General features: G+C 40.4%; 1 protein-coding gene across 1 annotated transcript in view; it reads left to right on the top strand.

Moving 5' to 3' along the window:
• The window catches only part of VPS13B (vacuolar protein sorting 13 homolog B), a 913,989-nt gene that overhangs the window by 573,693 nt on the left and 321,069 nt on the right, over positions 1-19,227 (top strand). The window contains exons 26-28 of the mRNA XM_074944046.1: positions 12,641-12,812; positions 17,663-17,777; positions 19,159-19,225. Of these exons, the coding sequence (XP_074800147.1) occupies positions 12,641-12,812; positions 17,663-17,777; positions 19,159-19,225 (354 nt within the window). The remainder of the gene's footprint in view (positions 1-12,640; positions 12,813-17,662; positions 17,778-19,158; positions 19,226-19,227) is intronic.

Below are 19,227 nucleotides of genomic sequence, written 5' to 3'. Positions count from 1 at the left end.
TTTTTATCCTAAGTGTCCTTCCTGAACAGGCTATACCCCTCTATACCCGTATTCTGGTCATTAAACTTATGCCACCAAATCTCTGTGATGCCAGTTAAGTCATAATTTAGTTTATGTACTAATATGTCCAGTTCTTCCCCACACTCTGCATTTGTGTACAGACGTCTAAGATTGCGCAGATTCCCCCACTAATTTCCTTCTTACCGCTCCTCTGACCCAATTATAATTTTCCATGTCCCCATTAACATCTAATCCTCTGTTAAGATTATCATTTTTTATGCTTACCTGTGGGCTTTTGTCACCTGCTCCCTTTGAACCTAATTTAAAGCCCTCCTCACTAGGTTGGCTAATTAATGTGTGAAGATGGCTTTCCCCTCCTTGTTCAGGTGGATCCCATCTCTTCCCATAAGACCTTCCCATAACAGCATCCTATTGTTGAGGACGTCAAAGCCCTTCCATTGACATCATCTGCACAGCCATGCATTCATCTTCAGGATGAACTTGTCGCTGACTGGGCCCCAACCGTCAATGGACAAGAACACAATCTGCACCTCTAACTCCTTCACTCTTGCTCCCAGACCCATGTAGTCGCTGCTGATCTGCTTATGGTCATACCTAGCAATATCATTAGTGTCCATGTGGATGAGCAGCATGGAGTAGTAGTTAGAGGGATGGATGAGCCTCAGCAATCTTTCTGTATTGTCTCAGACACAGGTTCTAGGCATGCAGCACACCTCCTGGAACATCCTGTGAGGTCAGCAGATGGGATGTCTCTGTCCCCCTTTGAAAGGTGTCCGCAAGCATTGCAGTGCAGTTTGGATGGCATGAATGCAATTTCGTCAGCAATTTGTATGTCTTCAATATATGAATCAACCATTTCTATATATGCATCTTGCCAGTGTGGGTCCAAATAGTATAAGGAAAGCTTTCCAATTATAACAACGTTATTCTTGGGTACCTGAGTGAAACACACATGACACGAGAGTGTATGTTCGCCATACACTTTTGCTCTTTCATGAAAACTGATTATTTTATTTGGTGTGCTTTTCAGCCATCGATCATCAATAATGGGTTAAGAGGTTTTGATAGCTGAACTTGGCAATTTTTAGAAACACAACTTTTCATTCCACACAGTGCCTGGATATTATTTGTTACAGATGGTTTTTCTGGACACACCCAGTACAGATCTCTGACTTTTCTCCACTTATTTCAGTTAGGCAGTAGGTACTCATCAGGAGATTCTTCCTGATAAGCCACCATTGGAGGGGTTATCATTTTGACCTTGATAGAATATTTTCAGGTGCCTACATTTAGAACTGACTTAAGTCTTAAACTGTCATCCATTTTTACAAGTTAGATTGAAGAAGGAAGCAAGTTTCAGCATGTACAGTGGAATGATAATAAATAAATACTCTACATTGCCTTATGTGGCACCACAGATTATATTTTTCCTATGATTTCATAAGAACGCTTCCAACAGCACTGAATTTTTCATGGGCCTTTCTGTTTGTGGATGTAGATAAAGTAAAATACCTTTGTCACCTGTCTGGTATTCCTTAGGTTAGGATTTCCTGGTGTAATTAGCTTTGTCTCCCTTTCCTGACCTTTGTACCTTTTACTGGGACAAGGAAAAACCTGCCACCAAATATTGATTTAACTGAGAAATGTACTGCTTAATGCTTAAAGCAGAGGTTCAGATTTCAATGTTTGATATGAATGAAATAAGATAATTGTATTCTTCTCTGTTTGATAAATTCAAAAGTCATAAAACCTGTTTGGTGTGGATTGAACAGCCCAAAGACCTAAGGGATGGTTGTGTAAAATTTTTGCATGATCTGCTTGTTTGCCCCATCTCAATGTCCAGATGACTATGGATTATATGTAATGTATAACTTTACATTAATTAAATGTAATTAATTTACATTTAATTCCCAGTTTTTTACACACATCTGCTGGTTTATCTGGCTCTGTACTCTAAGGTTTAGGTCTCTGTTTGAAAACCTGATTCATCAATACAAAAGCTTTGGTGTGAGCTATGTCATTTCCCATGGGAAGACATTTTACCTATTTAGAAAACAGATGGGTAACTATAGCCATTTCCTTAATCCCTCTCTTGGTCTGTAAAATGGGCCTAAAAAGTAAAATTGTAAGTCTGACCACTGAGAAATAAACTTCTCTGGACTTTAGAGAACCTCTGAAATTTGCTTTGGTGGATTATAATGTACAGAAGGCGAGACCCTTTCACACAGTGATTTACGAAGTTAAAATGCATGGGCCAATATGCTATTTGCTTCCACGACTGATAGGTAACTGCGATTTCTGGATTACTTCTACACAAACCATCAAGCCATTTTAGACTTGATTCTGACTCACGGAGGAATTGGTTGCAGTTCTCAAGACTGAAGGCAATTTGGGTGAAAGTGATCATGAAATGATAGCTTTCATGGTTCTAAGGGAAAGAAGATGTGAGAGCAGCAGAAAAAGGAAAAAATACTTCAAAAAGGCAGGTGTTAGTGATATCAGAGAATGGGTAGGTAATGTTCCATAGGAAGAATATCAAAGGGAGAAAGAAGTTCAAGAGAGCTACCCATCCTGGTATTTGTCCATCAGATTGATGTAAACCAGCAGTCCTTTAAAAAGATTGAACCATTGTTTTGCCTTATGATTTATAATTTCTTTATTATCCTTGCAGTCTTTCTGATTTGGAAATAAAGTATTTGTAGAGTGGTTTATATGCCTGTAAAGCTTAGAAATGACTTTGTTCTTGTAGTTTCGGCTTCACTAGGTCTGAGTCTGGTTTATCTCTAGCCAAAGTAATAATACCTTTGCCTTTGTCAGTTGTGCCTGAAGAAGTGGTGTCAGGGTAATCTGATTTGCAGCATAAGAAAACTCTTGTAGTAATTCCTATGTTTGCAGTATTTATGCTATTTACAATTGATTTAGCTATAAAAAATCCCCATGGAAGTCTACTGTCATTGCCAATGTGATCACATCCAACTGAATGAGAATTACTGCTTTATTCTAGTAAGGAGTTGGGTTACATTAAAAAACCCCCACCTCTGATGAATTGCTGCAATCAGGCTTTTGTTTCAAACTTACTTTGGAGTCCTGGAACCCCAATGTTCCTCCAGATGGCAAGGTAAAACAAGAAGTTGTTTTGATTAGACTTAGAATCTGCAAGTGAAACATAATCAGTAACGACTAACCTTTAAATCATTTGCTGCACATGTCCACATTTTGATTTTCTAACACGGCAGATTACATTTCTGAGATTTCTCTAATTTACGAAAGGAAAGATAGAATGCCCGGAGATATGATTCCACTCTATGTCAAAACACTCACTGGATGCTTTCCCCACAAATGGAACAGAGTCATGCCATGTTGGTGTTATTCCTATACCAGTTTCACTCTGTGCCAAGATGGTAATAGTTTTAGGGGTGTTTTTCTGTAGCAAAACAAAAGCAATTGTTCCAGAAAAGTCAAGGAAATTTGCAACACTTCCTAGTTTTAGTCCAAACTGAACAACATTTTTATTTGGTGTAAAGTGCCCTTTGGTGATGTTTGGAGTCTATCTGTTTTACTACAGTTCTCAAAGAAAAGCATTAAGTGGGATTTGGAGCCCTCACTTTGCAACCTTCACTTCTTAGGGAGTGAGCTAAGAGAGACACCTACGAGCCACTCATGTAAGGCCTCTAAGAAAAGGTTCGTGAGTCCTCATAGCAAACTCCGATTGAGCTGAAAACAATCCCCAGCTCAGTCTGTATCATCAGTACCAACGACACTGAACCCATCTAAATCTGGTACCAAAGGCACGTGCGGTACCAAACTGTCAGGGCAAGTCGGAATGCCTAAAGACCCGATGAGCGCAGGCAAAGAAGCATTGGTTCCTCAGGGGTGTGAGATCCACCCTGGCGAAGGCTCCCTTGGTACTGTCATGAACATCAGTACTGATGACGATACGTCAGGTACCGATACACCCTGCTATCAGGTCTCTGTGTCAGACACTGTCAGTATAAATCTCTTGGCACCAACAGCCTCCGCTGGTACTGACGCCCTCTGCACAGACAGATTTCCAGTGTGCGACGGATCTTTCGGTGTACGACACACTGGACTCTCCTTTCCACGGTGCTGGGGCCCTGGTACTGAGTTCATCCAGCGCCCTGGGCTCACCAATGACCTCCTGCCATGCACCACCCTTTTTGTCGTCGGAATCAGAAAGTGAGCAAAAGGACCTAGCTTCCCAACACTCTTCTCACCTGCCATACGGAGCCCAGTTTCACTATGGACAGTGGGCATACCACCCCTCTGACCCACAGCCTCCCTGGTTTGGGCAACCATGGTACCAACCACCAGGCCCCTTCCCATCACAATGGCCATACTGGGACCCTGGCAGGCCCAAAGGCAACAGGCCTCCATCACTGCTAGTATGGCCTGCCAACAGCTGAGGAAGTGCCCTCCTTCAGCCGCTGCCTCAAGGGCCTCTGATCTCCCTGAGCAGCAAGGGAAGTGGAAGAGATAGTCACTCCTCCAGCCCACTTCTCATCATCATCACCAGATGAGACAGTGATGCCCTCTCTGCCATCTATGGCGGATGACTTTAAACTGTTCCAGGACTTGGTACAGAGGGTGGCAGACGCATTCCAAATGCATTTACAAGAGGTGTCTGAGTCGCGCCACAAGGTGGTGGACATTCTACATTCCCCCGTCTCCTCCAGAGAGGCCCTCCCTATTAATGAGGTTCTACTGGACCCCACCAAGGTGAGTCCGACCAACTTGTAAGAAGGCAGACAAGAAATATTATGTGCCAGAAAAGGATGCAGAATTCCTGTTCCTACACATGCCTCCCAATTCAGTCACTGTATACGCAGCTAACTCTAAAGGCTACCAACACCACTTTAAGTCCACCCCTTATGACCAGAACTGCAAGCGTCTAGACCTGTTTCACAGGAAGGTCTACTTCTTGTCCATTTTTCAATTCAGAGTGGTGAACTATTAAGCCTAGTGGCCTATTGAAGCTTAGTTCTTTTATTGAACAGCCCTCCGATTCTCACAAGGACCGATTTTAAAGCCTTGGTTAATGTGGGCCATCTGGTAACAAAAACATCTCTCCAGTTTGCACTTGATGCAACTGACACGGTGGTACATTCTATTTCAACTGCCACTGTGATGAGGTGGGCCTTGTGGCTTCATCTCTCTGGCTTCCCCAAGGAGGTCCAAATGATGGTGGAGGACTTCCCCTTTGAGGGGACTAAATTATTTACTGAAAAGACTAATCCTTCCCTCCGCACGTTAGAAGATTCGAAGGCCACTCTTCAATCCCTCGGGATCTATACACCTGGATACAAAAGAAAGTACAGCCCTCAGCCACCATTCAAGCTTCGCTCACAGTACTCATCTCAATATCCATCTCAATATACACAGAGATCGAATGAACCTTACAGGAAGAAGCCCAGGTTCTCCAGACAAAAGATGTCGGGATCTTAGGAACTTTCCTCTCAGCTCTCCTCCTCGAAGAGACAGTTTTGATGGATTGGTTGAGGTGCCCATAGAACACTCTCCTCATTTCATGCTGGAAGCCACACTGATTCCATCAGAGATCGTCTCACCCCATTCTGCAGCACCTGATAACGGATAACCTCCAACTAATGGGTGGTGGATATCATCCAAGTTGGCTACTCCATCCTTTTCTCCCCCACCCCAATACCCTCTTCAGGGACCCTTCTCACAAGAGCTTGCTACGTCAGGAGATAACCCACCTCCTCAGCGTAGGAGCCATAGAGCCAGTGCCTGCACATGTAGGGGGCAGAGGCTTCTAAATTAGGGATCTAAATTAGCTGTTACCAGTCAGGAAAGAGATCTTGGAGTCATTGTGGATAGTTCTTTGAAAACATCCACTCAGCGTGTAGCGGCAGTCAAATAAGCTAACAATGTTGGGAACATTAAGAAAGGGATAGATAATAAGACAGAAAATATCATATTTCCTCTGTATCAATCCATGGTACGCCCACATCTCGAATACCGCGTTCAGATATGTTTGCCCCATCTCAAAAAAGATGTATTGGAATTGGAAAGTTTCAGAAAAGGGCAACAAAAATTATTAGGGGTATGGAATGTTTTCCATATGAGGAGAGATTAATAAGATTGGGAGTTTTCAGTTTGGAAAAGAGACAACTAAGGGGGAATATGGCAGAGGTCTATAAAATCATGACTGGTGTAGAGAAAGTAAATAAGGAAGTGCTATTTACTCCTTCTCATAACACACGAACTAGGGGTCACCAAATGGAATTAATAGGCAGCAGATTTAAAACAAGTATTTTAAAACAAGCAGAAGTATTTCTTCACACAACACACAATCAACCTATGGAACTCTTTGCCAGAGGATGTTGTGAAGGCCAAGAATTCTCAAAGAAATTTGCACAGTTCCAGTTGTTTTTAATTTCTTGTTGGTGCCAGGCAAACATTTTTTCTGGCCAATCCGGTTACATAAAATCTTTTTAAAATTGTAAAATTCTTTTTCACTGATCTGAGTGGCTTCCAAATTTAATGCCAATTTTGAATTGAAACATTTATAGGCATAGGATAGCCTGTTCCTATCCAGACTATGAAATCATAAAGACATCATGCAATAGTGTCTGCAGCGTTGCCAGCATCAAGCATTTAGAAATAATGAGGTGGGCCCAAAAACATCATGAGATTACAAAAAAATTGTAAAAAGAAAAGGGGTACTTGTGGCACCTTAGAGACTAACAAATTTATTTGAGCATAAGCTTTCGTGAACTACAGCTCACGTCATCGGATGCATTCAGTGGAAAATACAGTGGGGAGATTTATATACATAGAGAACATGAAACAATGGGTGTTACCATACACACTGTAATGAGAGTGATCACTTAAGATGAAAAGAAAAGGACTAACACGGCTGCTACTTTGAAACCTGTCACTTAAGGTGAGCTATTACCAGCAGGAGAGCGGTGGGTGGGGGGAAAAACCTTTTGTAGTGATAATCAAAGTGGGCCATTTCCAGCAGTTGACAAGAATGTCTGAGGAACAGTGGGGGGCCGGGGGGAAATAAACATGGGGAAATAGTTTTAATAGTTTTCTGTAATGACACATCCACTCCCAGTCTTTATTCAAGCCTAAGTTAATTGTATCCAGTTTGCAAATTAATTCCAATTCAGCAGTCTTTCATTGGAGTCTGTTTTTGAAGTTTTTTTGTTGAAGAATTGCAACTTTTAGCTCTGTAATCGAGTGACCAAAGAGATTGAAGTGTTCTCCGACTGGTTTTTGAATGTTATAATTCTTGACGTCTGAGCCTGGACCAGTCCACACAAGAGATCCACTTCCTGGACACTATGGTGCTAATAAGTGATGGTCACATAAACACCACCCTACACCGGAAACCTACTGACCGCTATTCCTACCTACATGCCTCCAGCTTTCATCCAGACCACACCACACGATCCATTGTCTAGAGCCAAGCTCTACGATACAACCGCATTAGCTCCAACCCTTCAGACAGAGACAAACACCTACAAGATCTCTATCAAGCATTCTTACCACTACAATACCCACCTGCTGAAGTGAAGAAACAGATTGACAAAGCCAGAAGAGTATCCAGAAGTCACCTACTACAGGACAGGGCCAACAAAGAAAATAACAGAACGTCACTAGCCATCACCTTCAGCCGCCAACTAAAACCTCTTCAACGCATCATCAAGGATCTACAACCTATCCTGAAGGACGACCCATCACTCTCACAGATCTTGGAAGACAGGCCAGTCCTTGCTTACAGACAGCCCCCCAACCTGAAGCAAATACTCACCAGCAACCACACACCACACAACAGAACCACTAACCCGGGAACCTATCCTTGCAACAAAGCCCATTGCCAACTGTGTCCACATATCTATTCAGGGGACACCATCATAGGGCCTAATCACATCAGCCACACTATCAGAGGCTCGTTGACCTGCACATCTACCAATGTGATATATGCCATCATGTGCCAGCAATGCCCCTCTGCCATGTACATTGGTCAAACTGGACAGTCTCTACGTAAAAGAATAAATGGACACAAATCAGACGTCAAGAATTAGAACATTCAAAAACCAGTCGGAGAACACTTCAATCTCTTTGGTCACTCGATTACAGACCTAAAAGTTGCAATTCTTCAACAAAAAAACTTCAAAAACAGACTCCAATGAGAGACTGCTGAATTGGAATTAATTTGCAAACTGGATACAATTAATTTAGGCTTGAATAAAGACTGGGAGTGGATGTGTCATTACACAAAGTAAAACTATTTCCCCATGTTTATTTCCCCTCTGCCCCCCACTGTTCCGCAGACGTTCTTGTCAACCACTGTATTTTCCACTGAATGCATCTGATGAAGTGAGCGGTAGCTCACGAAAGCTTATGCTCAAATACATTTGTTAGTCTCTGAAGTGCCACAAGTACTCCTTTTCTTTTTGCGAATACAGACTAACACGGCTGCTACTCTGAAACCTGTCAAAAAATTGTGGTTCTTTTCATTTCCCTTTTGGTTTTTCTGCCTTTAAAATACACGTAAGTCACATTTTCAAACCTTTCTCCACAACCATATGAGACAGGGTGCTATTTGTAGCACTGGGTGCTATTTGCAGCACTGGGAAGACTGCAGACTTAATTGAAGTCCATTAACCAGTTTCTGTTGGGGATTACAGAGACTTGTGTGGCAATTGCTGGATTAATGAGGGAATTGGCTCTGTGGTTGGGAGGATATATTGGTGAAGAATTGAGAAGTAAAGAGAAGGGCTCAGAGAGTGAACTGTGGGTAGGAGAGAAAGCTGTGTGAAAGTATTTGTCCTGCTATATACCTGTGATTCCATCTGTTATGCTTTGAAACTGAAAATTAAAAAGCACATATGGTGAAAGGGAAACAGCCTGCATGTGTTTGTGGCTAAGAGACCACAAGAACAGGCTAGGCAGCAGTACTCGCAGGGTAGGTGAAGGGACAGCCTGTGACACCATAAAAGTTGGAAACTAACTTTATTTTAATGACAGCTCTGAGTATCTTATATGATCAGTTGACTTCAGAAGCTGAGGCCTTAAGAAAAGCACCAAATATTGCAAGAATTGGAAACACTGTGTCTGTTTTGGTCTCAGATTCACTGGCAAAACTGACAGCTATCTCTTGTTTACAGTGAGAACTTGATTCTTGTTAAAAAACAACAGCAGCAAACATGCACACACGCGCACACACACACACACAACTGGGAAGAGAAAGATTTGTCCCACTATTTTCTGTGCTGTCTGGTTACATCTGCATCTAGCTGAGATTTTACAATGCATTTTGAAATGGAAGTCTCTTCACTTTCACGTGTTAAAATTAATGGCAATGGATTTTTCAAGCAAGTTTGCAAAAAGCTTTTCCTCTTAGTCAGGTTTCCAAACTGGTGGATCAAGAGGGGCAGGTCCCTTGTGTGGAGAGGGGTATAGAAGTAAGGAAAAGAACAGGGGGATTAGTCCGAGGCTCATGAGAACTGCAGTTTGGAGAAGCAACACTCCTGTCTGAATCTAGGAATTGATTTTAGTGGAGCACGTGAATATTAGGATACTCCTCCAAAATCTCATAGGGAGAGAGTAGGTTCTTGGTCTATGTCCTATGCTCCATATAGAAGGGGGAAATAATATGGGTCAGTCTAGAACAGAAGCTCCCCTCTGTCTGATCAACCATCATCCAAACAGGTTTTTCAGTGTGGCTTTCATTTGTTTTGCTCTTTCTCAGAGAGCACGCATCTTTGTGCCCTTGTCTGTCAAGCCTTTACAGTTTTAGGGAAGGAACAGAGTTTGCTGATGCAACAGAAGATAATTACTTCCCATAGGTGAGCACTTTTATCATAAGGACAGACCAGTCAAGAAACTCATTATGCTCTCAGCCAGCATTTTGAGGAGCAAATACAAAACAAAACAAGTATATTCTTACTGCCTTTGTTTCATATTAGGGAGATAACCCATGCCATGGGGAAGAAAAAGGAGAAAACTCTTACTTAACACTTCTGTCCTCCGTAACCATCAAAGTAGTGCTGGTTATGAGTTAATTAGATAGTGTGTGCACCCTTCCACAGTAATAAAACTGTTAGTGGTCTGTCCAATGCTTTAAGGCTTTAACTCCTTAATAATCACACATGGTTGTTAGTATTATCTGTTTGTACTGTTGTAGATTCTAGAAGCCACAGTCAAGGATCCCATATTGTGCCAGACATTATATATACATATTACAAAAAGACAAATGAAATCACTTAAATGTGCAAGGATATTGCAGGTAACAAGTTTTCTTCATGAGCGATGGAAATATTAATAGGGCAGCAACCAGAGAAGAGGAAGGAAAAGGGGCGGGGGGTGGGGGGAAATAGGCTCCTGTACTGTCAGATATGGATGGATTTTTGTGATGTTAGTTGAAGCTGAATATTTCCTTAGGCAGACAAAGTCCCATGCTTCATTGAAGATAAGGGTGGAAGGTGATCAGAGGTGAGGTCTAGTTTGTTGGTTGAAATTTCCTCTTCTTTCTTGTTGGCAGGAACCAGCTAAGAAAGCATCAGCCAAGCAGGCAAAGACGTTAAGAGATGTTGTTAAACCTAAAAAAACACATGGCCTGACATCCGATAAGTTTTGTACCGATTAAACCCACAGCTTAAAAAAAAAATTTAAGAAAAGCAAAGGAGAGAATAGGCATTGAAACTCCAGTGAAATAAAATCAATCACAAGCTGAGGAAATCCATGCAATTTTTATAACTGTATAGTCCATGGAAAGCTACCCAGTTTGTTATGGCATTTATTTCCAATAGTGTTTTAACCCAAACAATCTTATCTTGTAAACCAGGGGTTCTCAAATTGGGGGTTGGGACCCCTCAGGGGGTCATGAGGTTATTACATGGGGGGTCATGACCTGTCAGCCTCCACCCCAAACACCACTTTGCCTCCATAATTTATAATGGTGTTAAATATATTTAAAAGTGTTTTTAATTTATAAGGGGGGGTTGCACTCTGACGTTTGCTATGTGAAAGGGGTCACCCGTACAAAAGTTTGAGAACCACTATTGTAAACAAATCATCCTTGAACACAGTCTCAGAAGATATTAACAGTCCTCAAAACAAGGTTCTCCACATTAATTGTTTTCTCTTTAGCATGACTTTGAGTTAAGTATTTTTGGCTTTTCTAAAAGTTCCAGGATAAAAGTCCAGAGTGCAACGGTCTTAATCTATAGATTGGTCATGTCAGTTGGACACATTTGCTGACATTGTCCACAAATGTCACTGCGTCTGCCACTCTGACCAGCTGTGTGGTCTTCCCCATGGCAGCAGTGCAAAAATACTGATATATTCAAGTTACTCATGGTTCTGCTTCCGTGAGTCTCCCAGTACATCTGTTATGGCAGTGAGAGGAACCATAGATGCCCAAGGCAATGCTGCCTTGGCTGCCTCATGGCAGCAGACAGAAGTGCAATGGGGGGAACTCCATCTGCATGTGTATACATATTGGGATCTACTCCTTCAGCTCCCACTGCAAAGGACAGCCCCACTCTCGCATCTCTTCTTCCTCTACTGCCTCATAGACCTAATCAAACCTCTCTTCCCCTCACAAAGACCAGATTTCACCCTCTATTATGCACAAATACACTATCTTTCCCACATCCACCCCAGAGCTCCCTGTTGGCCAGCCCTGATCCACCAGGGTTTTTGTGAAGAGAAGAGGTAATGAGGCAGGCTAGCAGTGTTTGTAAAATGGAAGCAAATGCTAGAACTTGACAGTTTCATCATATAATCTGGGCAAAACTCCATTAGGTTTTCCTGAATAGGGGGACTAACTTTTATGTGTCTAATTTTGAATGTTCAAAAATGGCTTACGTCCAAGACATTATCAGAATGTGTGTGTGTGTGAAGTTTGGCGGTCCATAGTAGTTCAGCTAGAAGAACCTTCAGAGGGGTGATGAAAATAGAAAAATTCAAAAGGAGAGGGTGTTTTATGTATAATTTTCCCCTTGCAAATTTAACAAAGACTTTGTCCAGAAAATACATAGAAAATTCAGTTGTCCTATGGAGAATTATTGACCCAAATTTAGAGACTAATTTCAGTCCAAAGAGATGAAAGACAGGGATATCAATTCTCTGTTAAGAGCAAATCTCAGTGCACCCTTAATTATGGAGTTGTTACCAATGCTTCCATATTCTGTGGTGCTTTTGCATTTTAAAAAGTAAATATTTTTTAAAAAATTAACTGATATTTTGTCTTGAAAAAAATCCATCATATTGTATGAAGTTGTGTAGATTTGACCATGTTTCTTATAGTGTTGCTAACTAATTGAATAGTACTGATTAATGAAGTAAGCATATATTTCTCTGAAGATAATTCTTATTGTGTAAGCGCTAGGAGCACAGGTATTATTATTTATTAACTGTGCTACTCAATAGAGTGATGCAATACTAATTTAGTGCCACACTGGAAGGTGGTTTACAAACGATCAGTATATAAGCATATTATATACAGTATATGGATATGACCTGTTATAGTATTTTAAGACAGTCATGTGAGATATTTCTAAATTATTACATAATCTGGGTGATCACTGTGCCTTTTCAGTTAGTATTTCTCTTTTTCTAGGCTGATTCTGTACAAGGTGGTGATGATTCTCCATTCTCAGACTCTATTACCTTGGAACAAACAACAAGTAACATTGGAATATCAAGTGGACGTGTTAGCTTGTGGATGCAATGGATGTTGCCAAAAATTACTATAAAGCTGTTTGCACCAGATCCTGGAAGTAAAGGCACAGGTATGGTACATAGAATTATCTATTTTAATTTAGTACTTTAAGTGTGTAGTTATTTTAAGATAAAACCAATTGCTATTTAAAGCAAGTATTCATGAATTGAAAACTCTGATAGTTATAAAAAAAGATGCACGTGTTTGTCCAGTGTTTTAGCATACTGCAATATGCTGTCATGCATGGGATCAGACTTCAGCATTGTCCTTTGCACCTGGATTGGCAGAGATTGGGAGCATTGCAAAGGCAATTTTGCAGCTTAGTCTTAGTCCACAAAGTGATTTTTAAGTTTGAAGACAATTTGTTCACTTCTTTGGAGTTATGCAAGTATGAAAAACAGTATATTTTTTCCTCATATGAAGTTATTCTCTTGTTTTTCCCACTCAGAGACTTCAGAAACAGGTGGCTGTTAAAATTTAATTTGGCACATGGCTCATCCTCAAAAGAAAGAGGACTATACTAAATCTGAATTAAAAGTTTGTTAGTCATTTTAAATGATAAAGGACAAAAGTTTGTGCATCAGCAGTGTGCACATTTTAGTAAGTTTTTCTTGTGATGGTATGTGCCCAACTGTATGCCACTAAATACAATTTTGCATTTTTCTATCAACATTTAAAAATTGTGTTGATTTTTAAATGACATTGTGACTGGGGTCCCAATGAGGGCCAGCTAAGATCAGTCAATTAGGGTGAACTGCAAAGAATGGGGAAGACAAATCCCCATAAAACTGGTGGCTATTCCACTTAGATTTACCAAGACAGCGTAAAACAGCTTCTTTGTTACCTTACTGGTTACTCAGAAGTCCAAACCACACAGTTCCCTTAAAGTGATCCAGCCTCAGGCCTCCATCCGGGAACCCACGTGAAATATGATGAACATTTCTGTAAATCTTATTTTATCATATAAAAGAAAAGGTTCTATCAATCGCAAAGGATCAGACACATTATCTCCCAGGTTCGTGAATGTTTCAGATCTTACCCAAATACACACTACAGCCAATTCTTATTAACTAAACTAAATTTATTAAAAAACAACAGAGAGAGAATATAGTTAGAAGAGCAGTATACATACAGACATGAGTTCAATTCATTTAGGTGCACATTCATAGCAGAGATGCTGAGCTTCGTAGCTGCAAAGAGTTCTTTCAGAAATAGTTCATCAGTTATAGTCCAATGTCCAAATATCATATTCAGGGCGTATCAGCATAACTGGGACCTCAGTCTTGCAACTCAGACTTCCCCTGATGAAGCCTAAGCAGATCTGAGATGACAGAATCAGGACCCAAAGATCTTTTATACAATTTCATGTCCTCTTTGACAAGTTGGGATTTCCTCAGGGAACAAAAGGTAACTAGGATGACTTTGAAGATGGTCCATCACTGGTACTTAGCTATAGAATTAACATAAGGCAATTTGCGTGTTCCTCCACTATTCACAGTACATTTCAAGGAGAGATGAATACCAAGATATCCCGTGTTTACAATTCGTTTAAATGCTAGAATGTTCTTTTGATCTCTGAACTATAAGAATACAGCATAGACAGGGACTGTTGATTACATTGTCCACCCTACTCACTCATATGTAAATACACAAAACCACAAACATCATCTCCCCACATGTCTTTTGAGGGTTATTTATTTTGCAGAACGTTTAACCGTTTCTAGCCATGCATCACAGACATAAATTTAACACAATATCTATAATATTTTAAAAATAAGAAGGAATTTAATTTGTTTCAGGTTACTTTATGTTGAAAATAGAAATATGATTTAATGGTAGGTGGTACATAATTCACTTTTCTTACTAACTTTTTGATTTGGAAAATATAACTTTTGCACTAATAAGATTTATAAATAACTCATCAGGTAGATTTTGTCAATCACTTATTATTGTATGAATTTAAGTACATATTTTTCTTAGGATGCACACTTGACATCCTTGTTAACGAAATGTACTGGCACCCTGTTTTAGAAATTGAAGAAACTAATCTATCTGATTAAAGTTAATTTACAAAGAAATGTAGCAGAACATTTGACAGCAGAAACTTAACAGGAAACAAATCTGAAAATTCAGTAGACATGATGATAAAAAAAAACTTGGCACTTGTAATGCACTTCGAAAATGAAAAGCATTTTCAACTGATATTATCTAAATTACCCCCATCACCAGGATGGTTGTTAGGTAAGTATTATTATGTACACTTTTTATAAATGAGGATACCAGAGCAAAGAGGTTAGCTGACTTGTCCAAGCCCTAAAAATATTGGTTCTGCCAGAGCTGGGATTATTGCTCAAGAATTCCTAGCTCTCAGTCATGCTCTTACATCTCTAAATCAAGTGTCTTTTGTGCTGTTGTTTAATTTGAGTATCTCAAGCCCAGTGATGGGCAAACTACGGCCTGGGGGGCACATCTGGCCATCCAGATGTTTTAATCCGGCCCTCGAGCTCCCTCCAGGAATTGGGGTTTGGGGCTTGTCCCGCTCTGGTGCTCCAGCCGGGGAGTGGGGTTGGGGTCTTGCCCCACTCCACACAGCTCCCAGAAGCAAGGGCATGTCCCCACTCCGGCTCCTACATGTAGGGGCAGCCAGAGGGCTCCGCATGCTGCCCTCGCCCCAACCATTGCCCCTGCAACTCCCATGGGCTGGGAACTGCAGGTGAAGAGGTGGTGCCTGCAGACAGGGCAGCGCACAGAGCCACCTGGTCCCACCTCCGCATAGGAGCCGGATGGGGGACATGCCGCTGTTTCTGGGAGCTGCTTGAGGTAAGCGCTGCCCAGAGCCTGCCCCCCTGAACCTCTTCCATGCCAACCCCCTGCCCCAGCCCTGATACTCCTCCCGCCCTTGGTCCCAGCCTGGAGCACCCTCCTGCACCCCCAACCCCTCATCCCCAGCTCCACCCCAGAGCCCCCACCTCCAGCTGGAGCCCTCTCGCCCGCCAACCCCCAATTTCGTGGGCATTCATGGCCCACCATACAATTTCCATACCTACATGTGGCCCTTGGGCCAAGAAGTTTGCCCACCCCGATCTAGCCTGTTTAATGGTGTATAAGGGTATGTCTACACTACCCGCCAGATTTGCGGGCAGCGATTGATCCAGCAGGGATCAATTTATCGCATCTAGTCTAGATGCAATAAATCGACTCTTGTACTCCACCGCTGCGAGAGGCACAGGTGGAGTTAATGGGGGAGTGGCAGCAGTCGACTCACCGCGGTGAAGACACCACGGTAAGTCGATCTAAGTACGTTGACTTCAGCTACGTTATTCAAGTAGCTGAAGTTGCGTAATTTAGATCAATTCCCACACCCACTCTCCCACCCCAGTGTAGACCAGGGCTTAGGCTATAGAGAAAGCTGTATACTACTCTGTGTCCACAGAATTGCCATTGATGTCAATATTAGCAGTTCACGTGGATCAAGAGCAGTAAATGGCCCTGATTCTTTTTAATTGATTTTCAAGCCAAAATGTACAGAACAAAAATCCTGTATTCATTTTTCCCCCTAAATTTTGAAGGGAAGATGTACTGTTGTTTCAATACAGTAGTTCAAAACAGCACATTTTTCTAGATTCATTTAATAACCATAATTGTGCAGTAACATACTGAAATCTGGAAGCACTCTTTACTTAATAATGTGCTATTCTTTTCTGAAGTTGAAAAGTAAAATAACCCATCACTACTTTCAGTGACTTACTGCGATGCTGTCCATTTGGAAAATACAGTGAGAGCAAGCCAGGCACAAAAATGACTTAAAAATTTGACACCAACTGTCTCAGGTTTAATTTCTCAACTCTACTTTGTAAACATTAATGTTGCTTTTATGTTTTAATAAGAATCAGAGTCTCAGTCTAATTTCTGTCCCTTTTTAATGTCATTTGCCCATTTTTATTACATAATCTGAGGAGTCTATTTAGCAGTAAGGGAGGAGGAGTTATTGTATTTATTAGTCATATTTGTCTCTCTTCTCGTGGATCTTAGATTGTAAATTCCTATCCTGCAGACGTTAGATGTAAAGAGCCATGTATATTTATTATGCATATAAATAATTACACACAGAAACAACGTTAAAAGAACTTTAAAGTTGGTTACAAAGTCAAGCACTCAACAATTAGGAAATCCCGAAATTAAAGTTACCTGTGCAGCCTTAATTCACCCAGTTTTGCGCATGTGCCTTATGATAATCTTTAATTACATGGTCGCATGCTATTTTTCCACCGAACTATTATATCAAATGGACACCTAAAGTGACAAATATTAACTTGATCTTTGTAACAGTTTAAGTGGAGCAGCATTATCACAACTAGGAACGACATGTTGCTCTGAGAAAACTATTCGTATTTCAGAGCTGACTTCTATTTAAGCAAAATGTGGAGGATTTGGTAAGAGATGTTATCCATCTTGTAGTCATTGGAAGTGGCTATTCAGATTGCAAAACATCTTTGACAGCTGCTAAACTCTGGTCTGCCTCAAATTATCTAATCTATCCAGGTTTTTATACTGCATTCATCACTGTAGCATCGGATTAATTGGTATTTTTCCATTGTGAGTTCTTTTGACGTTTTAGCTTTCTGTTGTATGCTTTACAGCAGAGTTGAGCCGAAACCAAAACAGTCTCAGCATTTTTAAGAGAGGTTTGGATTCTGGATCTGGATCTGTGTTTTGTGACTGGCTTCTGTCTGTGAGATGTTTGAACAAAAATTCACTACGTGAAAAGCCCTGAACTTTGCAGGGTGGGAATTAGAGATCCAAATACAAATTGTGGTGACCCAGGCACGTTTCTAGTGTATGAACAGTGTTTTATTTATAACACAAGCTTAGAGATTGTAATTCACAGATGTTAATTTTAATTATCACTGGTTATTGCAGAAATTTGTGTTGTCAGTGAATTAGAAGATCTCAGCGCCTCAGTAGATGTGCAAGATGTATACACCAAGGTCAAATGTAAAATAGAGAGCTTCAACATTGACCACTACAGAAACAGGTAATTCCTGGAAGTCATGCTACATTAATTCCATTCTGAAAAAAGAAAGCAGTTTTTTCATTGACAGAATTATCATTTGAATTTTAATTAAAAAATCATTGTGGAATATAGTGAAATAAGCCATAACTATACTTTTTTTAAACAGTAAACACTGATAATCAGAATTTCCCAGAATTAGACTTGCTTGCAAACAGGGTATACATAAGCCATTTCAGTCTTCTGGGAGAAATACATTTTGTGTGTGGGTGGCGCCATTAAAATTTGGTATTTGTTGAACTAAATGAGTTGTCCAAATGCTTACAATGGAAAATGCCTCAAATACTGTACTGTGATTAGTTTTACTCTACCAAATAGTAAATGTCTAGTTTTTTTATGTCTCCTGCTTGATAAGTTGTTTATTTTTAAGATATCAAAAGGAAATTTCTAATAAAAGAGATGTTTTTGTTGTTGTGGAGTAGCTGCACTGTAATGCAGGGAACTGAGTTCATTACCATTGTAGCAGGTGCTAGTCTAATAAGTAGAGTTGCTTTGACAAGCTCTGAGGGAGACACATATAGTCTTCATCAGCTGAATGGTGAGTTGTCATGAAGCAGAATCTGTGGAGGTATGTGGGAGATGGTAATTAAGAGAAAATGGGACAATTCTCTAGTGTCTTTCCCTGGGAGAAGAATCAACAAATAATCCATTAAAATATTTAAAAAATTTTTATTAGGGTGAGATGTTTCAAAAGTGCCTAAGGGATTTAGGAGCACAAGTCCTACTGATTTGCAGAGAGACTTGTACTCCTAAACCCCGTAGGCATTTTTGAAAGTCTCCCATGAGAACAATCGGAAGGAAATTCAGTGTATACCTCTCATTCTGTCCTTAATTCAGTTATCAATTCATTTGAGACTTAGTACAATGAACAAACACTACAGGGTGTGTGTGAAAAGTAGATCCATTCTGAATTTTCTTTCTTTTCTCTGAATTAGAAATATATATTTGTTTGAACGTATTGTAACAATTATTAATCAAACCTTACATTTTCTTTCTAGAAACTTCTGTTGCAGTTTATACCATGATGCTTTTAGATATAACAGCATATACCAAGCCCTCATACTATTAACAAGTTACTTTTTCCACAGATTCTGTGAAAGGCTTGAGAGGTTCTTTGTTCTGAATAGTCTAAAGCTTCAAACTCTCCAGAGCTTCCTTCCAACTTAGTAGTGTTCTTTCTTTGCTTAAGTTTTATCAGATTATTAAGTTACTCCACTTAACATAATTGCATTGTCAAATCTAGTTTCAATTCATAAACTATTCAAAGTACACTCTATATATGACTAAATTCTGTGGACTCAAACCAAATGCAGAGAACAGATAAGGTGAACATTCTGTTTTCCAGGCCAGGGGAAGGCTGGCAGTCAGGACATTCTGAAGGAATATTTCTACAATGCAAAGAAAAACTTGTGGT

The sequence above is a fragment of the Natator depressus genome, chromosome 2 (assembly GCF_965152275.1).
Source record: "Natator depressus isolate rNatDep1 chromosome 2, rNatDep2.hap1, whole genome shotgun sequence".
Classification (NCBI taxonomy): Eukaryota; Metazoa; Chordata; order Testudines; family Cheloniidae; genus Natator; species Natator depressus.
The sequence above is the reverse complement of the archived record's forward strand: the minus strand, read 5'-3'. Positions and strand labels throughout refer to the sequence as shown.